The sequence below is a fragment of the Notolepis coatsorum genome (assembly GCF_963971535.1).
Source record: "Notolepis coatsorum genome assembly, chromosome: 1".
In the NCBI taxonomy this organism is placed as follows: domain Eukaryota; kingdom Metazoa; phylum Chordata; class Actinopteri; order Aulopiformes; family Paralepididae; genus Notolepis; species Notolepis coatsorum.
In genome coordinates, this window is record NC_140165.1 from 124,897,813 (window position 1) to 124,921,952 (window position 24,140).

The 24,140-nt window shown below is 43.5% G+C and overlaps 1 protein-coding gene across 1 annotated transcript; it reads left to right on the forward strand.

The window, feature by feature from the left end:
- Positions 1-2,239: 2,239 nt before the first annotated feature.
- Positions 2,240-23,781, forward strand: s100v2 (S100 calcium binding protein V2). Its single transcript, XM_084323896.1, has 3 exons — positions 2,240-2,370; positions 19,223-19,354; positions 22,767-23,781. The coding sequence occupies exons 1-3, from the start codon at positions 2,362-2,364 to the stop codon at positions 22,932-22,934; spliced, it is 309 nt and encodes a 102-aa protein (XP_084180022.1). The 5' UTR covers positions 2,240-2,361; the 3' UTR covers positions 22,935-23,781.
- The last annotated feature ends 359 nt before the right edge of the window (positions 23,782-24,140 follow it).

Here is a 24,140-nt window from a genome sequence, read left to right on the forward strand (position 1 = left end):
AGAGAGAGAGAGAGAGAGAGAGAGAGAGAGAGACTATGAATGTTCATCTGACACACCCTCCTCCTCAGGGGTACCGCCTGTGATTAACCCAAAGCATGTAGGAACCTTTTTCATACTCAGTCCACTCCCAATCTTCTTCAGTGTTTCATTTACCAGAGAATTACACCTACATACAGTATACAGCAGTCCGTGTGATGAGTTAGGGTTACATACAGTATATACAGCAGTCCGTGTGATGAGTTAGGGTTACATACAGTATATACAGCAGTCCGTGTGATGAGTGCTCTCTGTTGTATGAAGGTGTGGTATTCATGTCAGGCACACTGTTCTGGAAGCAGCCTGTGAGTCTGGCCTCGCCCGCCCGCCCGCCCGCCCACTCAGTCATACAGACTCAGTCATGGAACCGGATTGCAAGAATGTGGAAGTGCCAGTTTATTATCCCTTCTTTCTTTCCTCAGTTGAGGTCATCTTTTATATCTCTTATCAACTGTGAAAGTGTGATAAAAACCCACCTCGGTGTGTCTGCAGTTTTACTGTACCATGATGCAAACCTTTCAGAAACTATTTAATTTACAAGCATGCGTGTAAAAACGTTCAGTCCACAGCAGGGTAGAAAATGTCTTTTGGTTAGGGGAGGGGTTAACACGTTCGATAAGGGAGGGGTTAACATGGTCGGACGGTAAGGGAGGGGTTAACACGTTCGATAAGGGAGGGGTTAACATGGTCGGACGGTAAGGGAGGGGTTAACACGTTCGGTAAGGGAGGGGTTAACATGGTCGGTAAGGGAGGGGTTAACACGGCAACAATACAGAAGAAAAAGCTGTAAACCAGCCTAAGCTTGCTGGGCAGTTATTGCGTAAAACAAAACGTGTTCCAACTTTTGCTAAAGGGTTTCAGATGTGGAATGAAGTTGTCTGTTTTTTTTGCTGCGCTTGTTTCTTCAGGATATTTAAACGAACAGCGTTGCACTGTATACAAAATAAATAATTTGTACAAATCACAGCTTTAACCCTTTCACTGCCGCACCGCCAAAACGGTTAACCCTTTCACTGCGACACAACAGCCGGTTAACCCTTTCACTGCCACATGACAGAAGGTTAACCCTTTACTATCACACAACCGAAGAATACAACATGTTGCAGCGCCCGCGCGCCCCTATGAACTGTATATACCCCCAATAGTGTCGGGTTACAACTCACTGAAGCCCTTCTTCATAACTCTCTCTGACTGAAGCCCTTCTTCATAACTCTCTCTGACTGAAGCTCTTCATCATAACTCTCTCTGACTGAAGCTCTTCATCATAACTCTCTCTGACTGAAGCTCTTCTTCATAACTCTCTGACTGAAGCTCTTCTTCATAACTCTCTGACTGAAGCGCTTCATCATAACTCTCTCTGACTGAAGCTCTTCTTCATAACTCTCTCTGACTGAAGCTCTTCATCATAACTCTCTCTGACTGAAGCTCTTCATCATAACTCTCTCTGACTGAAGCTCTTCATCATAACTCTCTCTGACTGAAGCTCTTCATCATAACTCTCTGACTGAAGCTCTTCATCATAACTCTCTCTGACTGAAGCTCTTCATCATAACTCTCTCTGACTGAAGCTCTTCATCATAACTCTCTCTGACTGAAGCTCTTCTTCATAACTCTCTCTGACTGAAGCTCTTCATCATAACTCTCTCTGACTGAAGCTCTTCATCATAACTCTCTGACTGAAGCTCTTCTTCATAACTCTCTCTGACTGAAGCTCTTCTTCATAACTCTCTGCTCTTCATCATAACTCTCTCTGACTGAAGCTCTTCATCATAACTCTCTCTGACTGAAGCTCTTCTTCATAACTCTCTCTGACTGAAGCTCTTCATCATAACTCTCTCTGACTGAAGCTCTTCATCATAACTCTCTCTGACTGAAGCTCTTCATCATAACTCTCTCTGACTGAAGCTCTTCTTCATAACTCTCTCTGACTGAAGCTCTTCATCATAACTCTCTGACTGAAGCTCTTCATCATAACTCTCTCTGACTGAAGCTCTTCTTCATAACTCTCTCTGACTGAAGCTCTTCATCATAACTCTCTCTGACTGAAGCTCTTCATCATAACTCTCTCTGACTGAAGCTCTTCATCATAACTCTCTCTGACTGAAGCTCTTCATCATAACTCTCTCTGACTGACACGGAAGGTGGAATCCGGTTACTTGTTTTCTCGGGAGGAGGAGGAGGAGGAGGAGGAGGAGGAGGCGGTTTTAGGAATCCTGCCAATCTGTGACAGAAGCAATGGAACTCTGAGACCGAGAGAAGCAACACTTACCAAGCGTCGCAGGAAGAAAAGTTAAGCCCGTTTAAAAACAACAGCAAAACACCGAAATGGCACAGGTGAGTTCATGCGTCAAACTATTGTAGTTTATTCTCACCGCTGTTTTTCTTTTTTTTTTATATATTTGACGCGTGTTTGTAAACTCCGGAACTACATTCCAGGACGACGTCTTACTTTGTCCACGTTTACGCGTAGTTTTCACTGCGTGTGAAACTTGTGTCCAAGATTACTTACTACACCTTTCTTACTTTGTATAAACAACCAATGATACATTTGTATAATGTGGTAGTTGTCATCTCACGCTGACGGTAGGATATGAACTGTGAGGCTGGTAATAATGCGGTGCAGCTTGGCCCAAGAAGGGATTCGAACCAGGGAGGAATGTGGACAGTTGCGGGTTAATCGTTTGATTGATTGATTGATTGATTGAAAAGTTTATTAACAGATTGCAGAATGGGTACAGTAAAGTACAGCTCAATACATACAATTGTTAAGGGGATGCAGACCAGAGAAAGACTTTCGTCTTGTTTACATCAGGGTCCCCCATTTTCAATTCATCATAACATATGACATACAGATAGACAGTACTGCTACATCTATACATCTATGACTATGACATACCAGATTTGCAAATACAGTACTGTTTGTGATACAAAAGTGTCCAGAAAAAGAGTGTATATACATTTGACGTAGAAACTGTACATTGGAGGAGGTTGGGTAGGCCATTATGCCATTATGAGCAATTACAGGCTGCTGGTTGTGTTTCTATATTAGGGCCGTGGTGTGGAAATTAAAACCACGGGGAGCCAATCTATGCTGCCAGTTTGGCTCCACGACGCCCCGTTCCAGCCTTACCATCTAACACCATACAGTCACAGGCCTGCACTCCAACACTACCATCTAACACCATACAGTCACAGGCCTGCACTCCAACACTACCATCTAACACCATACAGTCACAGGCCTGCACTCCAACACTACCATCTAACACCATACAGTCATAGGCCTGCACTCCAACACTACCATCTAACACCATACAGTCACAGGCCTGCACTCCAACACTACCATCTAACACCATACAAACACTAGGTTATATAACTCCGTGGCAGTGTGGCACCATACGGGTACTAGTAGTAAATCAGTTGTTCTAAACATTTATTTATTTGGCTACGACAAATGCCTGCTGTTGTAGAAACTTGAGTCACTTAAGGCTGGTGAGCAAATCACCTTTTTTAAATTGAGCTGTGGCCACACACAGGATGTAACCTGTGTGTGTGTGTGTGTGTGTGTGTGTGTGTGTGTGTGTGTGTGTGTGTGTGTGTGTGTGTGTGTGTGTGTGTGTGTGTGTGTGTGTGTGTGTGTGTGTGTGTGTGTGTGTGTGTGTGTGTGTGTGTGTGTGTGTGTGTGTGTGTGTGTGTGTGTGTGTGTGTGTGTGTGTGTGTGTGTGTGTGTGTGTGTGTGTGTGTTTGCGCGTGTGTGTGTGTGTTTGCGCGTGTGTGTGTGTGTGTGAACAGCTTTGATGTATGCATGTCCATGAGGGGAACACCACTCAAATAACCTATTAAATCTGATTTCCACTGCCAAGACCGTTCAATCAATATTTTTATACAACGGCATGAACATTTCTCGATTCTGATTGGCTGAAACAGTCAAGTTACACGTGGGTATTTGTACTAACCCCACGCTCTTGGTCCCAGGACCCGCCCACAACCGCATTACTATCACTCCGCCGTGCAAGTTTTTAGAAGTGAAAGCAAGATGGCGGACACGCCGGACAGTAAATATTACGAAAGGATATGGTAATAGGGTCATAAAGACTAAATGAAAAACGATTCTGTCACGGCGAATGTGTTAGTTTCTTAAAGAATGTTGGATGATGTAATTGATGGGTCATGAGTCATTGTGGAACAAAATAAAAATCGCGCAAATTGATTGATTGATTAATTGCACATTTTATTACTGTCAGTGTCCGCCTTGTCTCCAACTGGTTAGTTTAGGCACTCTTTCGAAGTCGCTCTCTTTCGAAGTTGGTTAAGGTTAGAGTTTGGAATCAAGTTTCAATTTTCTTTAATAGTTGTCATACAGAAGTACAGAATACTTTTATACAAAATGCTTCTTACTGTTACGCTCCAGAGACTGTGCTAGACAAGATAAGTATGAAATAAAATAAAGTAGCGTGTAAAAAGAAGTAAAAATTAGGGATGTCCGATATTATCGGCCGACCGATATCGGCAGTAAAATGTGATATCGGTATCGGTTTAAAAACAAAAAAAAACAATAACAATATTTGTTATATATATATCCAGTGAAATTATTAGTTACCTGAAATTATTCAGTTTTTTGGACGGGGAAACCCTGCATATATCGGTATCGGTTGATATCGGTTGATATCGGTATCGGAAATTAAGAGTTGGACAATATCGGAATATCGGTATCGGTAAAAAAGCCAATATCGAGCATCCCTAGTAAAAATAGAAGTCACAGTGTTCAGTATAGACATATGTACAATGTTTGATGCAGACTAGAAGTAACTGAGTTACCATACAATATACTATGCAATGTACTAATATACAATACTATATAGTGCAAAGCAGAAATGGGATGAGGTACAATTTAGGTACAATTTAGGTACAATTTACAGTAAGGTGTACGAGTTGTAGTGCAAATCCTTTACCAATAAATATAAAGTGTAAAGTGTGTTTAGGTGATCTAAAGTGTGGAGAGTGGGTGCTGCAGTGTGTTGTTTGTTTAAAGTGAGTGTGTGGGTGTGTGTGCTGTGTGCATTTGATGGTTGTTGCATAGTGTTTATTGTTCGTTGAGCAGCCTGATGGCCTGGGGATAGAAGCTTCTTCTGAGTCTTTCTGTGCTCGCCTTGAGACTCCGGTATCGCTTGCCTGACCGCAGCAGTTCAAAGAGGCAGTTGTTCGGGTGGCTCAGGGCTCTACGCTAACCTTTTTCACTAGGGGCACAGGTGCTCCTAAATGAAAAAAATTAGGAGCACACAAAGAAATTTAGGAGCACCCAAAAATATTTAGGAGCACAGTGAAAATATTTCAAGTAACAAGAGTTTATTTTTTTTTCAAAAATAAATGTATATTTGTACTGTGCATGTGTGTAAATTAGCTCTTGCTACAACCCTGCATGTTTACATTTTGTATTTTGTACTTGATGTTCATTAACATGTGCTGTCCCTATCAAATCAAACTACTGCTACAAAAGGTTCAGTCCCTTACAGGGCTGTACACTGCGATGATATCATCGCGAATTGCCCCTTTAATTGGCCGTTGCGATTGGTAAATATTATCTGGGGGCGGGCTTGCGAGTAGTGCTTTCAAGCCTTGGATTCGCATTTCACTCCTAAATTATCCAAGGCGTATGATGACGCGATGGCGTCACTCACGCGAGCTGAGCAGTGAGCACTCAGCAGGTATGATCAGCGGGAACAATCGACTGAGCACTCACTCTGATAGACTGGCTGACTGTCTGATTTAGCTATGAAGAAAAGTAAAGTTAGTATTGCTTCATATTTTCGTCGCGTTCGACCTCCTATAGTGAGCCGAACTGAACTGAACTCAGACACACGGAGAGAGCTGCGGCGTCTGCTCCTCCTCCAGCCCTCTCGCACCCGTGGCTGTTGTAAACACTGGGACCTCGGTGAGCCTGCCAGCCGGCTAGCTACTGATAGCTATCAACAAATGCTCCAGTAAGTCTAGTAGTCAGGGACCGAAACTAGAGAGCGCCACCCGCCATTTGCGCTCAGTTTTTACGTTTGGCGCCTCCCACTGAGACGTCTGAGCGCCGTGTGACGGGCAATCAAATAGTCATGTGAAAACCGAAAATCATGATCCAATTCTTTAGCGGAGTTTTCACTCGCTGTCTCAGCACACATGAAGCGCGCACCGCGCACTGCTGCTGCTGCTACCCCCTCCCCACCTGTTGCATGTAAACAGAGGCTATTGCCTCACCGTGACGTTAGTCTAGTCAGTGTGGGACCTTCGTGAGATAACGTTAGCTACCGTTACAAAATGACCCAGTCAACTATTCACTTAGTTTAATACATGACTTTGAGGCATTGTGTAACGTTATCCAGCCGGCTAGCTACGGATAGCTCCCGACATCAACAAATCCATCAGCAATAGTCCAGTGCATAATACCTCGGTTGGCTAGGTAACTAGTCACTACGAAATGTCGCAGTAAACTAAATAGTTCACTGAGGCGTTGTCCCAACGCCATCCAGCAGTAGCTACAGAAAGCTCCTGGCATCAATGTCCTACAAGCGTCCTGCAAGCTACCTACAACAACAACATGCGTATTCGAGTCCCTGGTTTACATCGCATGAGTGAGGGCTGCTGACTAGGGTCCAGGTGCAGCGCCGGAGAATTCTTTTGCATGCTGATTCTGAATGTAGCGTTTAGGGTCCAGCTGCACCCCCGGAGAATCCTTGCTGGAGGCCACTCGAGTATACACACAGACAGTGGAGCTGTTTGCAGACAGCGAGGTGGCGATGTCTCGCAGATAATACAACTACAAGTATGATTATATAATATATATATATTTTATTCAAAATAATAATTATATAATTTTTTTTTAATCAAAAACAATCGATATAAATAATGGTAAAATTGTTATTTAAAAATTTGCCCCTAAAAAATATTTTATTATTTAAGTGTGCCCCTAGTGAAAAAGCTTAGCGTACAGCCCTGCCTTAACTTTAGCCCCTTTTATGCATACAATGCTTATGTTTTGGCTGTGTTGCTCTTCTAGAAAAATAATCCTTTCAGGGTTGCCTATTGAAATACTGTACACTTTCCTACTGTACACTTTCCTGATGAATTGAAAATGGGGGACCCTGATGTAAACAAGACTAAAGTCTTTCTCTGGTCTGCATCCCCTTAACAATTGTGTGTATTGAGCTGTACTGTATTGTACCCATTCTGCAATCTGTTAATAAAGTTTTCAATCAATCAATCAATCAATCAATCACACCTCCAGTACAGAAACATTGTTTGAGTTTGCGTGTCAGGTAGACCATTGATTGACAGTCGAGTCTGCCAATTACATCACATCGCTTGCACTCCGGCGCTGCAGCTGGACCCATTGCCCACCTCTGCTGTTGATAACGCTAGCCAAGTTATTATACACACAGATACACAGTGGGCCAGTGACTTTGGTGTAGTGGTGTAACAATGCATCGATCCTAAGGGGGAAATTCAACTGCATCGATTTGAAAATGTTAGAATAGATTATCGCAATTTTAATGTGTACACGTTATGTTATTGTCATGTCCGTTACAGCCAACACACCGACATACGCTACTGCATCAACGTTATGATTAACAAAGCAAGGCATTCGTTTTGTTGCATTAACGTTATATTACTATTGCTATCGATAAATCTAGGTGTTCTAAAATCTATTGCTATTGGTAAGAGAGACTATAATAAGTTAGTGTCTCGGAAAACGAGAGCCCTGATCGCAATGGCGGAGTTTCAGGAAGTAAACAAGCAAAATGAGAGCTTCCGATTGGTCATTTGCTTTATTTCCCATGAAACCAGTCACTTCACTCTACTGTGATTGGACCGTTGGCTTGAGTGCAATGTGGGACTTGTAGTTTTTTAACGATCTCGCAGCGGAGGAAAAAAAAGACGAGAGAGGCTATAATCTGTATTCGCACAGCGTGCGCGTAATTGATTTTTACGGTTCGCATACAAATATTTTTAGGGGCATATGCGAGCAATTTGGTTGCACTGTAGAGCCCTGTGGCTGGAGTCCTTGAGCTGGTGGTCTATCGCCCTGCTCTAAAGACAAACTCTAACCATAACCAACTTCGAAAGAGAGCGACTTTGAAAGAGTGCCTAAACTTAACCAGTTGGAAACAAGGCGGACAGTAATAAAATGTGCAATTAATCAATCAATCAATCAATTCGCGCGATTTTTATTTTGTTCCACAATGACTCATGACCCATCAATTACATCATCCAACATTGTTTAAGCAACTAAGACATTCGCCGTGACAGAATAGTTTCCCACCCCCCCCCTAGGCATGGTCTAAGTCTCACGACCCACTGCTGCGCGTGATGTCATGCTTTAGCGAACATGAGCGACTCTCCAGAGACCAGAGCGTCATCATCAGGTATAACGTCTGGAGCCACAGAATGTTGCTTTTAGTTTTCATACCAAAATGAGCTTTATTCTATAGCAGTGTCTCAGTCCTGCAACATGCAGTCCATTTACACTGTTACAGTATGGATTCTGAAATGGAGTGTAGTTCCCCTTTAACCAAATTAAACTCAACCTTGCTGCACGTTGCCCAGTGAGTTGTTATTATATATTATTAGGGATGTCCCGATCCGATCACGTGATCGGAATCGGCGTCGATCACGTGCTTTTCAGAGTATCGGGGATCGGGAAAAAATAATAATAAAAATCGGCAGTCAAAAAAAGAAAATTTTTATTCAACAAACATGACCATGTCCACGTCTTAAACTCATACGGAGGCCTTAGTTTTGGTTTTAAATTACATATAATATATCATCATTAATGTATTTATTGTCACACAGAGCAGAATAATTATCCACAACAAACACATTCCCCTTTAATTTTCACCGTTGCAACAAACATTCCCTTTAATTTAGACGCTACACGCTACACGCGAGTCGCGACCACATCACAACAACAACACGTCGCTCCCGAAACACGGTTAATATCCACTGACTTGAGCAGCTAGACTTAATGTCAGAGGTTTGGAACTAAGCATTTAAAAATAGAAAGTCAAGCCAGTTGCAATGTTTGCAAGGAGGAGATTCCGCGTGGAGGAAAAACTCATGAAGCAGCAGGCTGGAGGCGAAGTTTTCAGACAAACTTTTCAACTGGAGGATAACGTTACGTGACTTTATCGTCGACGTTTCAGACCAGAATGGACCATTACGTAAGTCGAACACTGAATGTATACTAATGTGCAAACATATATTGAAACTTTTAATATTTCTCATATGAAGCAGAAGCACATTTCTCAGGGTGAATGTAATAACAAACGCCTCCGCGCTCGCGCCCCGGATATAGGCAACAGATGGGCTTGTCTCACTCTGCCAGTTTCTGACAAAAATGCGTCAAAATTGATTACTAATGTGAAAGATCGGATCGGAAACGATCGGATCGATAGATATTTAAAATCATATGATCGGGATCGGATCGGAAGCAAAAAAAGGCGATCGGGACATCCCTATATATTATTATAACATTATTGTCAGGAGCGTTGTCTTGTCACTGTGTCACATTGGAGACTCAGGTCTGTGATGAAGCTGGTCTGTCACATTGGAGACTCAGGTCTCTGTGATGAAGCTGGTCTGTCACATTGGAGACTCAGGTCTCTGTGATGAAGCTGGTCTGTCACATTGGAGACTCAGGTCTCTGTGATGAAGCTGGTCTGTCACATTGGAGACTCAGGTCTCTGTGATGAAGCTGGTCTGTCACATTGGAGACTCGGGTCTCTGTGATGAAGCTGGTCTGTCACATTGGAGACTCAGGTCTCTGTGATGAAGCTGGTCTGTCACATTGGAGACTCAGGTCTCTGTGATGAAGCTGGTCTGTCACATTGGAGACACTCAGGTCTCTGTGATGAAGCTGGTCTGTCACATTGGAGACTCAGGTCTCTGTGATGAAGCTGGTCTGTCACATTGGAGACTCAGGTCTCTGTGATGAAGCTGGTCTGTCACATTGGAGACTCAGGTCTCTGTGATGAAGCTGGTCGTCACATTGGAGACTCAGGTCTCTGTGATGAAGCCGGTCTGTCACATTGGAGACTCAGGTCTCTGTGATGAAGAGGTCTGTCACATTGGAGACTCAGGTCTCTGTGATGAAGCTGGTCTGTCACATTGGAGACTCAGGTCTCTGTGATGAAGCTGGTCTGTCACATTGGAGACTCAGGTCCATGTGATGAAGCTGGTCTGTCACATTGGAGACTCAGGTCTCTGTGATGAAGCTGGTCTGTCACATTGGAGACACTCAGGTAGAGCCATATGGAATCCGCGATCACGGAATCGCGGACGGAATCGCGGAATTGAGCAATAAAAATGGAATCAACTATAAAAAAATAAATAAAATCTTTTTTTTTCTTTTTTTTTTACTTTTTTTTTATGTTGTGGGACTTGTACATCACTTTGTTCAACTTTGTCAGTGCTGTAAAGTTTAAACCTTTTAAAATCTTAGAAAAAAAAACACTTTGCTTTCATGAAATATCGTAAGCCGTCATTTGAGGCTTTATAAAAGCAGCATAATGAACACAAATCTGTCAGTGCCGAGTCCGACCTCATCTTAAATAACAAACAGCATTGCTTGTTGTAGTTAACAAAGAGAGGCAGAGTTGATTTTGCAAAAATATATATAATTTTTTTTTTTTTTTTTTTTAATAATCAAAATTTATTTTCATATTCGAATCCCATGCCCATCGAACGAAGCTTCGAAGCTTCGAAGTATTTAAGACAGCCCTATTAAATGGACTGTTATATCTTATTAAATTGTGAACATTTATTCATTCCCACTTATTAGACACTATTTCTGATGGTAAAATGAGCGTACAAAGCAAAATACAGAATTCTGAAATATTAAAACGGAAAAAACGGAATTTGGAAAAAAATAAAATGGAATTTGGAAAAAAATAAAACGGATTTCATATGGCTCTACACTCAGGTCTCTGTGATGAAGCTGGTCTGTCACATTGGAGACTCAGGTCTCTGTGATGAAGCTGGTCTGTCACATTGGAGACTCAGGTCTCTGTGATGAAGCTGGTCTGTCACATTGGAGACTCAGGTCTCTGTGATGAAGCTGGTCTGTCACATTGGAGACTCAGGTCTCTGTGATGAAGCTGGTCTGTCACATTGGAGACTCAGGTCTCTGATGAAGCTGGTCTGTCACATTGGAGACTCAGGTCTCTGTGATGAAGCTGGTCTGTCACATTGGAGACTCAGGTCTCTGTGATGAAGCCGGTCTGTCACATTGGAGACTCAGGTCTCTGTGATGAAGCTGGTCTGTCACATTGGAGAGGTCGTCCTCATTCCCCGAGTTGTGAGTTTCTCCATGGTGATTCACTGCTCTTAAAGGGGAACTCCAACATTTTGGGAAATTAGCTTATTTAACATCTTCCCTGGAGTTAGACAAGAAGATACATACCTTTTTTGTCTCTGTGCGTGCATTTTAGCTTTGGGAATAGACGCTCCGTTAGCATAGCTTAGCTTCATCACTGGAAGTGAGGCAGGACAGTAGCCTTACAGTGCCTTACAGTGTATTGCAAGGTCTGACATTGACCAAATTTGATATGCATGACCTTGGTGGGCTCTAGGTCAACTCCTGAAAAGGGGGTCAATGTCAGACCTTGCAATCAAAAGTTAGGGGGCGCACTGAAATTATGGCAAGGGTTATTAGCCCCCTAACTTTTGATTGCAAAGTCTGACATTGACCCCCTTTTCAGGAGTTGACCTAGAGCCCACCAAGGTCATGCATATCAAGTTTGGTCAATGTCAGACCTTGCAATACACTGTAAGGCACTGTAAGGCTACTGTCCTGCCTCACTTCCAGTGATGAAGCTAAGCTATGCTAACGGAGCGTCTATTCCCAAAGCTAAAATGCACGCACAGAGACAAAAAAGGTATGTATCTTCTTGTCTAACTCCAGGGAAGATGTTAAATAAGCTAATTTCCCAAAATGTTGGAGTTCCCCTTTAAGTTCTGCCATACGTTTTTATTCATTCATTAATATGATTGATAATTCAACGATTATTTTCATTGAGCAAATATTGTATTGGAGGAAATACGTAAATTTTCTTACATTTTCAGACAAAAAACCTGGCATAAAATAATCAAGCAATAGATCTAAAGTGGCTTTAACCCTTTCACTACCACACTACAGAAGGTTAACCCTTTCACTATCACACTACAGAAGGTTGACCTTTCACTGCCACACTACAGAAGGTTAACCCTTTCACTACCACACTACAGAAGGTTAACCTTTCACTACCACACTACAGAAGGTTAACCCTTTCACTACCACACTACAGAAGGTTAACCTTTCACTACCACACTACAGAAGGTTAACCTTTCACTACCACACTACAGAAGGTTGACCCTTTCACTACCACACTACAGAAGGTTAACCTTTTACTACCACACTACAGAGGGTTGACCCTTTCACTACCACACTACAGAAGGTTGACCTTTCACTACCACACTACAGAAGGTTAACCTTTCACTGCCACACTACAGAAGGTTAACCCTTTCACTACCACGCTACAGAAGGTTAACCTTTCACTACCACACTACAGAAGGTTAACCCTTTCACTACCACACTACAGAAGGTTAACCTTTCACTACCACACTACAGAAGGTTGACCCTTTCACTACCACACTACAGAAGGTTAATCGTTCACTACCACACTACAGAAGTTTAACCCTTTCACTACCACACTACAGAAGGTTAACCTTTCACTACCACACTACAGAAGGTTAACCCTTTCACTACCACACTACAGAAGGTTAACCTTTCACTACCACACTACAGACGGTTAACCCTTTCACTATCACACTACAGAAGGTTGACCTTTCACTGCCACACTACAGAAGGTTAACCCTTTCACTACCACACTACAGAAGGTTAACCTTTCACTACCACACTACAGAAGGTTAACCCTTTCACTACCACACTACAGAAGGTTAACCTTTCACTACCACACTACAGAAGGTTGACCCTTTCACTACCACACTACAGAAGGTTGACCTTTCACTACAACACTACAGAAGGTTAACCTTTCACTGCACACTACAGAAGGTTAACCCTTTCACTACCACACTACAGAAGGTTAACCTTTCACTACCACACTACAGAAGGTTAACCCTTTCACTACCACTCTACAAAAGGTTAACCTTTCACTACCACACTACAGAAGGTTGACCCTTTCACTACCACACTACAGAAGGTTAATCGTTCACTACCACACTACAGAAGGTTAACCCTTTCACTACCACACTACAGAAGGTTAACCTTTCACTACCACACTACAGAAGGTTAACCCTTTCACTACCACACTACAGAAGGTTAACCTTTCACTACCACACTACAGAAGGTTGACCCTTTCACTACCACACTACAGAAGGTTGACCTTTCACTACCACACTACAGAAGGTTAACCTTTCACTGCCACACTACAGAAGGTTAACCCTTTCACTACCACACTACAGAAGGTTAACCTTTCACTACCACACTACAGAAGGTTAACCCTTTCACTATCACACTACAGAAGGTTAACCTTTCACTACCACACTACAGACGGTTGACCCTTTCACTACCACACTACAGAAGGTTAATCGTTCACTACCACACTACAGAAGGTTAACCCTTTCACTACCACACTACAGAAGGTTAACCTTTCACTACCACACTACAGAAGGTTAACCCTTTCACTACCAGACTACAGAAGGTTAACCCTTTCACTACCACAATACAGAAGGTTAACCTTCGTACGGTTAACCTTACTTCTGTAGTGTGGCAGTGAACGGGTTAACCTTTTGTATTGTTGTAGTGAAAGGGTTAACCCTTTGGTAGTGTGGTAGTAAAAGGGTTAACCCTTTGGTAGTGTGGTAGTGAAAGGGTTAACCCTTTGGTATTGTGGCAGTGAAAGGGTTACCCCTTTGGTAGTGTGGTAGTGAAAGGGTTAACCCTTTGGTAGTGTGGCAGTAAAAGGGTTAACCCTTTGGTAGTGTGGCAGTAAAAGGGTTAACCCTTTGGTAGTGTGGCAGTGAAAGGGTTAACCCTTTGGTAGTGTGGCAGTGAAAGGGTTAACCCTTTGGTAGTGTGGCAGTGAAGGGGTTAACCCTTTGGTAGTGTGGCAGTGAAAGGGTTAACCGTCTGTAGTGTGGTAGTGAAAGGGTTAACCCTTTGGAAGTGTGGTAGTGAAAGGGTTAACCCTTTGGTAGTGTGTCAGTGAACGGGTTAACCCTTTGGTAGTGTGGCAGTGAAGGGGTTAACCTACTTGGGAGGGGCCAGTCTTTAGTCATGACCTCATCATCCGAGAGTCATCCTTCATACTGCTTTGCAAGAGTTGACTTTCCAACCTGCTTGTCAAGTGGAGCAGGCCTCTGAGTTTACTGCCTTTCACCTGTGTTCTCTTAACCCTTTCACTACCACACTACAGAAGGTTAACCCTTTACTATCACGTGTGGTAGTAAAGGGTTAACCTTCTGTAGTGTGGTAGTGAAAGCAGGGACCGAAACTAAAGCCCGCCGCCCGCCAGGGGCGCTCAGTTTTTACCTTTGGCGCTTGACACTTAGAGGGCTGCCCGCCGTGTGGCGTGTAGTTCATAACGTTACTCTTATTTTGATTGTGCAAGTACAGATTATAGCCTCTCTCGTCTTTTTTTTCTCCGCCGCAAGATCGTTAAAAAACGACAAGTCCCACATTGTTACTCAAGTCAACGGTCCAATCACAGTAGAGTGACGTGACTGGTTTCATGAGAAAGAAAGCAAATGACCAATCGGAAGCTCTCATTTGGCTTGTTTACTTCCTGAAATGCCACCATTGCGATATGCGGGCAGTCTGCTCTAGTCTATATCGGACCTCCATGAGCTACCGTTACTGTTTAAACAATGACCCAGTCAACTATTCACTTTTAGTTTAATACATGACGAGGCATTGTCTAACGGTATCTAGCTGGCTAGCTACTGATAGCTGCTGATATCAACAAATGCTCCAGCAATAGTCGACTCGAGTGCATAATACCTCCATTCCCTCGTTAGCTAGCTCACGTTAGCTAGCTCACATTAGATCTATCTGTCCCAGTAAACTAAATTGTCTTAACGTTATCTACCGGGCTAGCAGTAGCTACAGATAGCTCCTGATATCAATGTCTTATAACATTGATTGAATGCGTATTCTAGCTGAGGGCATGTTGAATGTGATTTGACAAAATAACCGTAACGTTATACCAATAGGGTCCAGCTGCATCGCCGGAGAATCCTTGCATGCTGAATGTAGGGTCTAGCTGAATATAGGGTCTAGCTGCAGGGCCGGAGAATCCTTGCTGGAGCTGGAGGCTACTCAAGTATACACACAGACAGTGGAGCTGTTTGCAGATAGCGAGCATTTTGACTTATTGCGTGGTGGCGATGTCTCGCAGATAATACAACTACAAGTATGATTATATAATATATATTAATATATATATATATTTTTTTTTAATCAAAAAAAATTTGGCAGGTAAGAAATATGCTTGGCGGGTAGACTCTTCCCATCTACCCGCCACTGGCCGGTGAGTCAAAAAGTTAATTTCGCTCCCTGAGTGAAAGGGTTAACCCTTTGTCGTGTGGCAGTGAAAGGGTTCTGTATTGTCGCAGTGAAAGGGTTAAGTGTCCAATCAAGGAACTCTAAACATGTATTATGTATATTTCCATGCAGGCTTATGAGCAAGGCATTACATTACATGTAGACTGACATGTTTTCTGTAGCAACCAGACCAGTTCTAGTAGCCACTGTGGGAGGGGTCTTCCTTTTTAAAAGCTACTTTGGCTGCAAAATAACTAAGATACCTGGTGGAAATCTGATTCTGTTTGCCACTGTAGCCAGTTAAAAGTTGGTTTCACAGCCTGCTGCTAATTAATAGAAGAGAATATAATATACCAGTGTGGATTATAGAATGGTGCCATATCAGATCCTCGTCATCCAATGGATAATGTCAGACACAGGTGTCAGATACATCATACAGAGGCATGCTAGCTAATAGCTATGCACCTGAGTCCAGAACAGATGTGACTGTGTCAAAACATCTCGCTTACTGGGAACGAGAAGACAGACACACAGTTTGTAGACAAACATCTTGGCTGGGTTCAGAAGATACTTTGAGGACAAACATCTTGGCTGGGTTCAGAAGATACTTTGAGGACAAACATCTTGGCTGGGTTCAGAAGATACTTTGAGGACAAACATCTTGGCTGGGTTCAGAAGATACTTTGAGGACAAACATCTTGGCTGGGTTCAGAAGATACCTATACAGCTTGTGTAGCTGGAATGACTTGTGGCCACCCATATACCCAGTGCCTTATTCTTATCATATCTTAGTCCTCCAAAGTAATTTGTCAAAAGATAGATTGTTTTCAGACATATTTCTTCCAGCCACTCAAACACAAGTTATTCCTTCCAATCTCCCTTTCATTTGTGGTCTTTAACTCCCGCCATTTCTTTAAATGTATTTTCTATTTAACTGCCTTACACTGTAATCATTAGTACCTACCTCAAACTATAGTCTATCCATATAACTCTGTATGATAACATGTACAATAATGCTGTATATACTGTATATATATATATATATATATATATATATATATATATATATATATATATTTTAGGGCTGTCCCAGACTAAGGATTTGGATAGTCGACTATGATTGGCCAAAAGTTGCCGTTAGTCGACTATTAGTCGACAAAAAAAGAAAAGAAAAAGTATAATATTATTCCCCCCCCCCCCTTATCATTCCATTTGGGCTGTGGGGGGTGCTTAATGTCTGAAGGAGTCGACTGAAGGCTTCTTGTCCTCTGCAAAAGCATGCAATTGGTCCACTGATGGATACATCTTGATATTTGTCTAGTGTGTTCATTAGATGGGTGAAATCCTCTTTCAGTGCTTCTGTGCCTGTTTTCGTAGGCAGTTAGCCTCTGGTATGCGTGCCATTAGCGTTAGCCACGCTTCTAGGCCTCTTTTCTTTTGGAAAGAATGAAAAAATAATTATTATAATAATGTTTTTTATATATATATTATATATATATATATTTTTTGTATTAGACTAAGAGGTTGGCAGTCGACTACGGCTCCTTTCGACCGATTAGTTGACTAATCGACTAATAGGGGTCAGCCCTAATATATTTATATATTCTACTGTATATAGATTTATCCACTTCTAGGCGGCTGGGTGGTGCAGCGGACATTGCGCTCGTCACCAACGCAAGAGACACCGGTATCGAATCCGGCTGTCAGCGTTGCCTCCGGCTTGGGCCGGCCGTCATACTGACTCAATTGGCAGAGTTAGCGGGAGGGAAGTCGACAGTGTTGGGAAAGTTCACTTTCTACATGAACTAGTTCAGTTCACAGTTCACAAATTTAAAAATGAACTAGTTCAGTTCATAGTTCACAATAAAAAATGTTGAACTGAAGTTCATGGTTTCAAAAATGAACTAATTTATAGTTTATACTGTTCTTTTTTCAATACGTTGCTGCGAGCTATTATTTGTCAAATGTATTGCCACAACCCATAATAGAACCACAGAATACTGGCATTTCCATAACGCTTTGCTGCCGTCCATTCATCCACACTAGTAGCAGCTGCAGCTTTCATCTCTACAGTATATTTTCAAAAACATGAGGAAAAACGTGCTGCTTGAATGGTCTTTATTAAGTATAATAATCTAAATATACTTAAAGTACCAAAAGTGAAAGTAGTCATTGTGCAAACATATAACATATAAACATGTGCCGACATAACTCTGTACTAACACAGAGGTTGTACCTCTAGGCTAGTCGTGTGCTTATTCTCAATGTGCCGTTTAAGGTTTGCTGTCGTCGATGTACGGACTTGCTTTTTCAAACCGGGCGGACACAGTTTACAGACAAACGTTCGATTTTTTTCCGTCTGAGTCAGTACTGACTTTAACGTAAAACTCTTTTAAATGCTCATACGCAGACGCCGTAGAGTCTGACTCTGAGCGAGTGCTTCTGCAGCTCTCGGCTTCGTCCGTGATACTAATGCTCGCCGGTTCCACGTTGTTCTTGTTGTGAGGAGTGAGTCTGACAGCCAGGGGTGACAGGTGTGTACGCGTCACAGGCAGCTTGCTGTCACCAGATTGGGTGGTTTTCCGCATTATTTTGAAGCCTGTTTACGGTGTGTTTTAACTGGGTTTTCGGCTGAAAGGCATATGAAATCTGGCACACTTTTGAACGCCGTTATAATAGAGTGCTGAGAATGAACGCACTTTTGAACGCAGTTATACAGTGCTGAGAATGAACGCATTCTCAATTACGTTCATCTAGCGGAAATACAGTACGTTCAGTTCAGGTTCGCCCAAAATATGAACGCGTTCAGGTACATCACTGGAAGTCGATGGGTGGTAATCTGGACGTTGTAAACAGCGACTCCTACAGGTCGGTCAGGGCGCCTGCACAGCAAAGTCAGGAAAATGGCGGGGGCAGTGTGAGCCTCCCACACGTTACACCTCGCCAATGAGAGTCCGCGCTGGCAGGTGAAAAGATGTGACAGGCTGCCTCCACATGTATCGGAGGGGACACGTGATGCAAGGCTTCTATCCTCCCTACAACCGGCCAGTGGGGGGCACATGCGAACAACGATCAAGACAGGGGAGGGGAGAATTGGCACGGCTAAATTGGGATGGGAGAAAAATAGAAAAATGGAGGAGAAAAAGTGGATAAAAAAATATAAAGATTTATCCACTTCTGTCTGACTATACCTGCATATAATCCTTTTTACATACCTGTATACTAGTTCTATATCTCTGTAAATATCCCTACCTACTCTTACTAGTTACTACCATATTGTTTTTATATCTGTATCACTGTATACTATAACATAACACTATAACACCAACTATTACTCAGTAGTAGTCATTTATATATACTCCAGTTTAATCACTTGTACATTATATGATACTATTGCACTTTACTGTTACATTTGCACTCTGGTTAGATGTCAACCTCTCTTCGTTGTACTGTACTTGTGCTGTATGAGGACAATACATTTGAATCTAACATGAGAACAGAATCCTATTCACACCACGATGGCCTGACGAGAAGCCAGAGACTTCTTTGAGGGACGGGGGTTAATTAAAGGGGGTTTATTAATATTCTCTCTCTCTCCTCCACCAGCACTCAGACCTGGAGAAGGCCATCAACACGCTGGTCTCCCAGTTCCACGCCGCGTCGGCCAGCAATGGTCCCACCCTGAAGACGGAGGAGTTCAAAGGCCTCCTCTCTGCTCAGCTGCCCAACCTGACCAAGGTAACAGCTGTTCACTCTGACGTCCCCGACCTGACCAAGGTAACAGCTGTTAACCCCGACCTGACCAAGGTAACAGCTGTTCACTCTGACCCCGACCTGACCAAGGTAACAGCTGTTCACTCTGACCCCGACCTGACCAAGGTAACAGCTGTTCACTCTGACCCCGACCTGACCAAGGTAACAGCTGTTAACCCCGACCTGACCAAGGTAACAGCTGTTCACTCTGACCCCGACCTGACCAAGGTAACAGCGTTCACTCTGACCCCGACCTGACCAAGGTAACAGCTGTTCACTCTGACCTGACCAAGGTAACAGCTGTTCACTCTGACCCCGACCTGACCAAGGTAACAGCGTTCACTCTGACGTCCCCGACCTGACCAAGGTAACAGCGTTCACTCTGACGTCCCCGACCTGACCAAGGTAACAGCGTTCACTCTGACGTCCCCGACCCTGCCTTCCCACAAGCCACACCTGCCATTGATTCCAACAGCAGGGCGTGGCACCACTCTCTCTTGACTCCCTCTGTCAACTCAAAAGCTCACACAAAACCAGCACATGTATGGCTGTACTCGCAGAAACATGTAGACTCAAGCACACAAGAGTATACACCCACCCTAAAGTCACTTTACCTTTATACCCTGATCTATAGTGTACACCCTAAACTCACTTTACCTTTATACCCTGATCTATAGTGTACACCCTAAACTCACTTTACCTGAGAGGAGCAGAGAGGAGGAGAGAGGAGCTGAGAGGAGCTGAGAGGAGGAGAGAGGAGAGAGGAGGAGAGAGGAGCAGAGAGGAGCAGAGAGGAGCTGAGAGTAGGAGAGAGGAGGAGAGAGGAGGAGAGAGGAGGAGAGAAGAGGAGAGAAGAGGAGAGAAGAGGAGAGAGGAGCAGAGAGGGGAGCAGAGAGGAGCAGAGAGGAGCTGAGAGGAGCAGAGAGGAGCAGAGAGGAGCAGAGAGGAGCAGAGAGGAGCTGAGAGGAGCTGAGAGGAGGAGAGAGGAGCAGAGAGGAGCAGAGAGGAGGAGAGAGGAACAGAGAGGAGCAGAGAGGAGGAGAGAGGAGGAGAGAGGAGCAGAGAGGAGGAGAGAGGAGGAGAGAGGAGCAGAGAGGAGGAGAGAGGAGGAGAGAGGAGCAGAGAGGAGGAGAGAGGAGGAGAGAGGAGCTGAGAGGAGCAGAGAGGAGGAGAGAGGAGCAGAGAGGAGGAGAGAAGAGCTGAGAGGAGCAGAGAGGAGCAGAGAGGAGCAGAGAGGAGGAGAGAGGAGCAGAGAGGAGCAGAGAGGAGGAGAGAGGAGCAGAGACACAGACATCTGATTCATTAGGTTTATTTAGGACTCAGGAATGCAGTTGGGGGTGGGCCAGTCCAGTCCAGATTAAATGAGGCAATACAGTGAAACATACTAAAAAAACAATATAATATAAACAAAACAGATACAATCAGTTAAAACAGTTGCATACTGAGGTTCTGAGGTTTGCGATCATGCTCTTAAATTGTCCATAAGTTAGACTTTTAGTGTTTTTTGGAGCTCATTCCAAGAAACTGGGGCATTAAAATAAAAGGCTGACTTTCCATTAAGGACCTTAACCATAATTCTTCATTTGAGGGTCCATCATTCTAATTCATCATTCAGCATCATTGCTAAATAAACAGACACCAATGTGTATTTCTCTGCCAGAGAAGACCAGCCGTCTCATCATCTCATAAGATGCACATCTGGACCACATCTATCACCAGTAAAACATCTGGACCACATCTGTCACCAGTAACACATCTGTATCACCAGTAACACATCTGTATCACCAGTCTAGCGGAAATACAGTACGTTCAGTTCAGGTTCGCCCAAAATATGAACGCGTTCAGGTACATCACTGGAAGTCGATGGGTGGTAATCTGGACGTTGTAAACAGCGACTCCTACAGGTCGGTCAGGGCGCCTGCACAGCAAAGTCAGGAAAATGGCGGGGGCAGTGTGAGCCTCCCACACGTTACACCTCGCCAATGAGAGTCCGCGCTGGCAGGTGAAAAGATGTGACAGGCTGCCTCCACATGTATCGGAGGGGACACGTGATGCAAGGCTTCTATCCTCCCTACAACCGGCCAGTGGGGGGCACATGCGAACAACGATCAAGACAGGGGAGGGGAGAATTGGCACGGCTAAATTGGGATGGGAGAAAAATAGAAAAATGGAGGAGAAAAAGTGGATAAAAAAATATAAAGATTTATCCACTTCTGTCTGACTATACCTGCATATAATCCTTTTTACATACCTGTATACTAGTTCTATATCTCTGTAAATATCCCTACCTACTCTTACTAGTTACTACCATATTGTTTTTATATCTGTATCACTGTATACTATAACATAACACTATAACACCAACTATTACTCAGTAGTAGTCATTTATATATACTCCAGTTTAATCACTTGTACATTATATGATACTATTGCACTTTACTCTTACATTTGCACTCTGGTTAGATAGTACTATAGTAAACGGCATGCATTTTGTTTTACTTGCATTAACCTGTTAAGCCCTGGCCATATTTTCAGAGAATTTGCCTAAAAGTACATACCTAAATGGTAAGTAAGAAATAGGGCTAGAATATAAAAAAAAATCTATCTGAACTATCACTTTGAGTCCATGTTTTTTTTTAATTAAATCTCTTGATATTCTCAGTCAGCCAGTTAGTTAGTTAATTGTTAGTTAGTTAGTTAGTTGGTTGGTTGGTTGGTTGGTTGGTTGGTTGGTTGGTTGGTTGATCAGTCAGTGAGTCATACAGAAAGTGGGCCACATTCCATCTTATCAGAAGAAAAGACCTTGGAAAGAGCACTAGAGGGCAGCAGACGTAAGAGCACTAGAGGGCAGCAGAGAGCACTAGAGGGCAGCAGAGGTAAGAGCACTAGAGGGCAGCAGAGAGCACTAGAGGGCAGCAGAGGTAAGAGCACTAGAGGGCAGCAGAGAGCACTAGAGGGCAGCAGAGGTAAGAGCACTAGAGGGCAGCAGAGAGCACTAGAGGGCAGCAGAGAGCACTAGAGGGCAGCAGAGGTAAGAGCACTAGAGGGCAGCAGAGAGCACTAGAGGGCAGCAGAGAGCACTAGAGGGCAGCAGAGAGCACTAGAGGGCAGCAGAGAGCACTAGAGGGCAGCAGAGGTAAGGGAGGTTGATTCATTGGAATTCCTCTGTTCTATCGTCTACAAGCTGAATACATTCTGTTCTATGGTCTACAAGCTGAATACATTCTGTTCTATCGTCTACAAGCTGAATTCATTCTGTTCTATCGTCTACAAGCTGAATACACTGTTCTATCTCTCTCAGGCCTGACTGACGTGACTCTCTTCTCTCTCTCGGGCCTGACTGACGTGACTCTGTTCTCTCTCAGGCCTGACTGACGTGACTGTGTCTGTGTTTCAGGGCGCCGGCTCTGAGCAGGGGATGAGTGAGATCCTCCAGACGATGGGCGTGTCCGGCGACGAGGGCGTCTCCTTCAAGCACTTCTGGGCCCTGATCCAGTCGCTAGCCGCTAACCAGCACGGCCTGCTGGCCGACAAGGTGTCCAAGTGCAGCTGCATCGTCCTGTGAGGCGGAGACGGGGAGGGGGGGGGGATACGGGGGGCACCACTGTGTGATTTTACATCTAGCCGTGATGTCGTTGCCCCCCTCCCCCCCCCCCCATCGTCCACTACACCCCCTTGTCTTGCGTACGTTCCCTGTGCTAATATCTCAGTCAGAGCATCGGTGCTCATATCATCTCTAAGCTAAATGCAGAGTTGGGGGCCAAAAGAAAGAAAGTTATCGTTTAAAAAAATCTCTACACCTGACGGACCATAAGGCCAACTTCACCCAGAAATACAGTTACATTAATTATACATTACTACTAGCATCTGCTTCAGAGTATGATGAGATACACCAGACATTTACTGATTAATATCATTATGACTCCTCTACCCACCTAATTCTGTCCATATCAGTATGTTAGCTAAATGCATTCCTCCAGTTTAATGTTGTCCCTTTTTAATTCAACTGAATGTACAACAACCAATCACATGTGTTGACAAACATTGCAGACGTGTTGACAGATAAACATTACAGACGTGTTGACAGATAAACATTACAGACGTGTTGACAGAGAAACATCACCAACATGTTAACAGTGACAGAGAAACATCACCAACATGTTAACAGTGACAGAGAAACATCACCAACATGTTAACAGACATCACAACATGCAGACACAGGGCCAACACCATAGAGAATGTGGTGTCAATCATTGTGTTGTGTGTTCATTAGCAATGCCCCTCCCCCCGTGGTATTGCAGTTACTATGTATTTATATTTTGTACGTCTCTGTATTCTGGCCAATGTGACAACATATTGAACATGTAACATGACTTTATGTAATAAACATCTAAAGAAAGCAACACCAACAACTTCATGATGAGGATTTTTATTTATTTATTTTAATCTCGTCATTAGACAGAGAATCTCATATTGTAAAGCCGTCGGTGTATGTGCTGTTTGAGGAATTTGCATGTGTTCGGTGCCAGTAGACCCAGTACATTCTTGCCAGTGAAGCAGTGTGGAACAATGGTTTATAACGACATCCAAACACCCAGAAATAACGAATAAACGAAGATGACAAACAATGACACTGCATGAGGTTTAGATCCTACCTAGCCCTGACATCAGTTGTAATTTTCCTGCGGGATGGCGATGCAACCCCTCTTCAGTTTCTTTCCCTCAGGTGTTCCTCGAAAGAACTCCAAATAGGAGGAGAATGTGTCCTTAT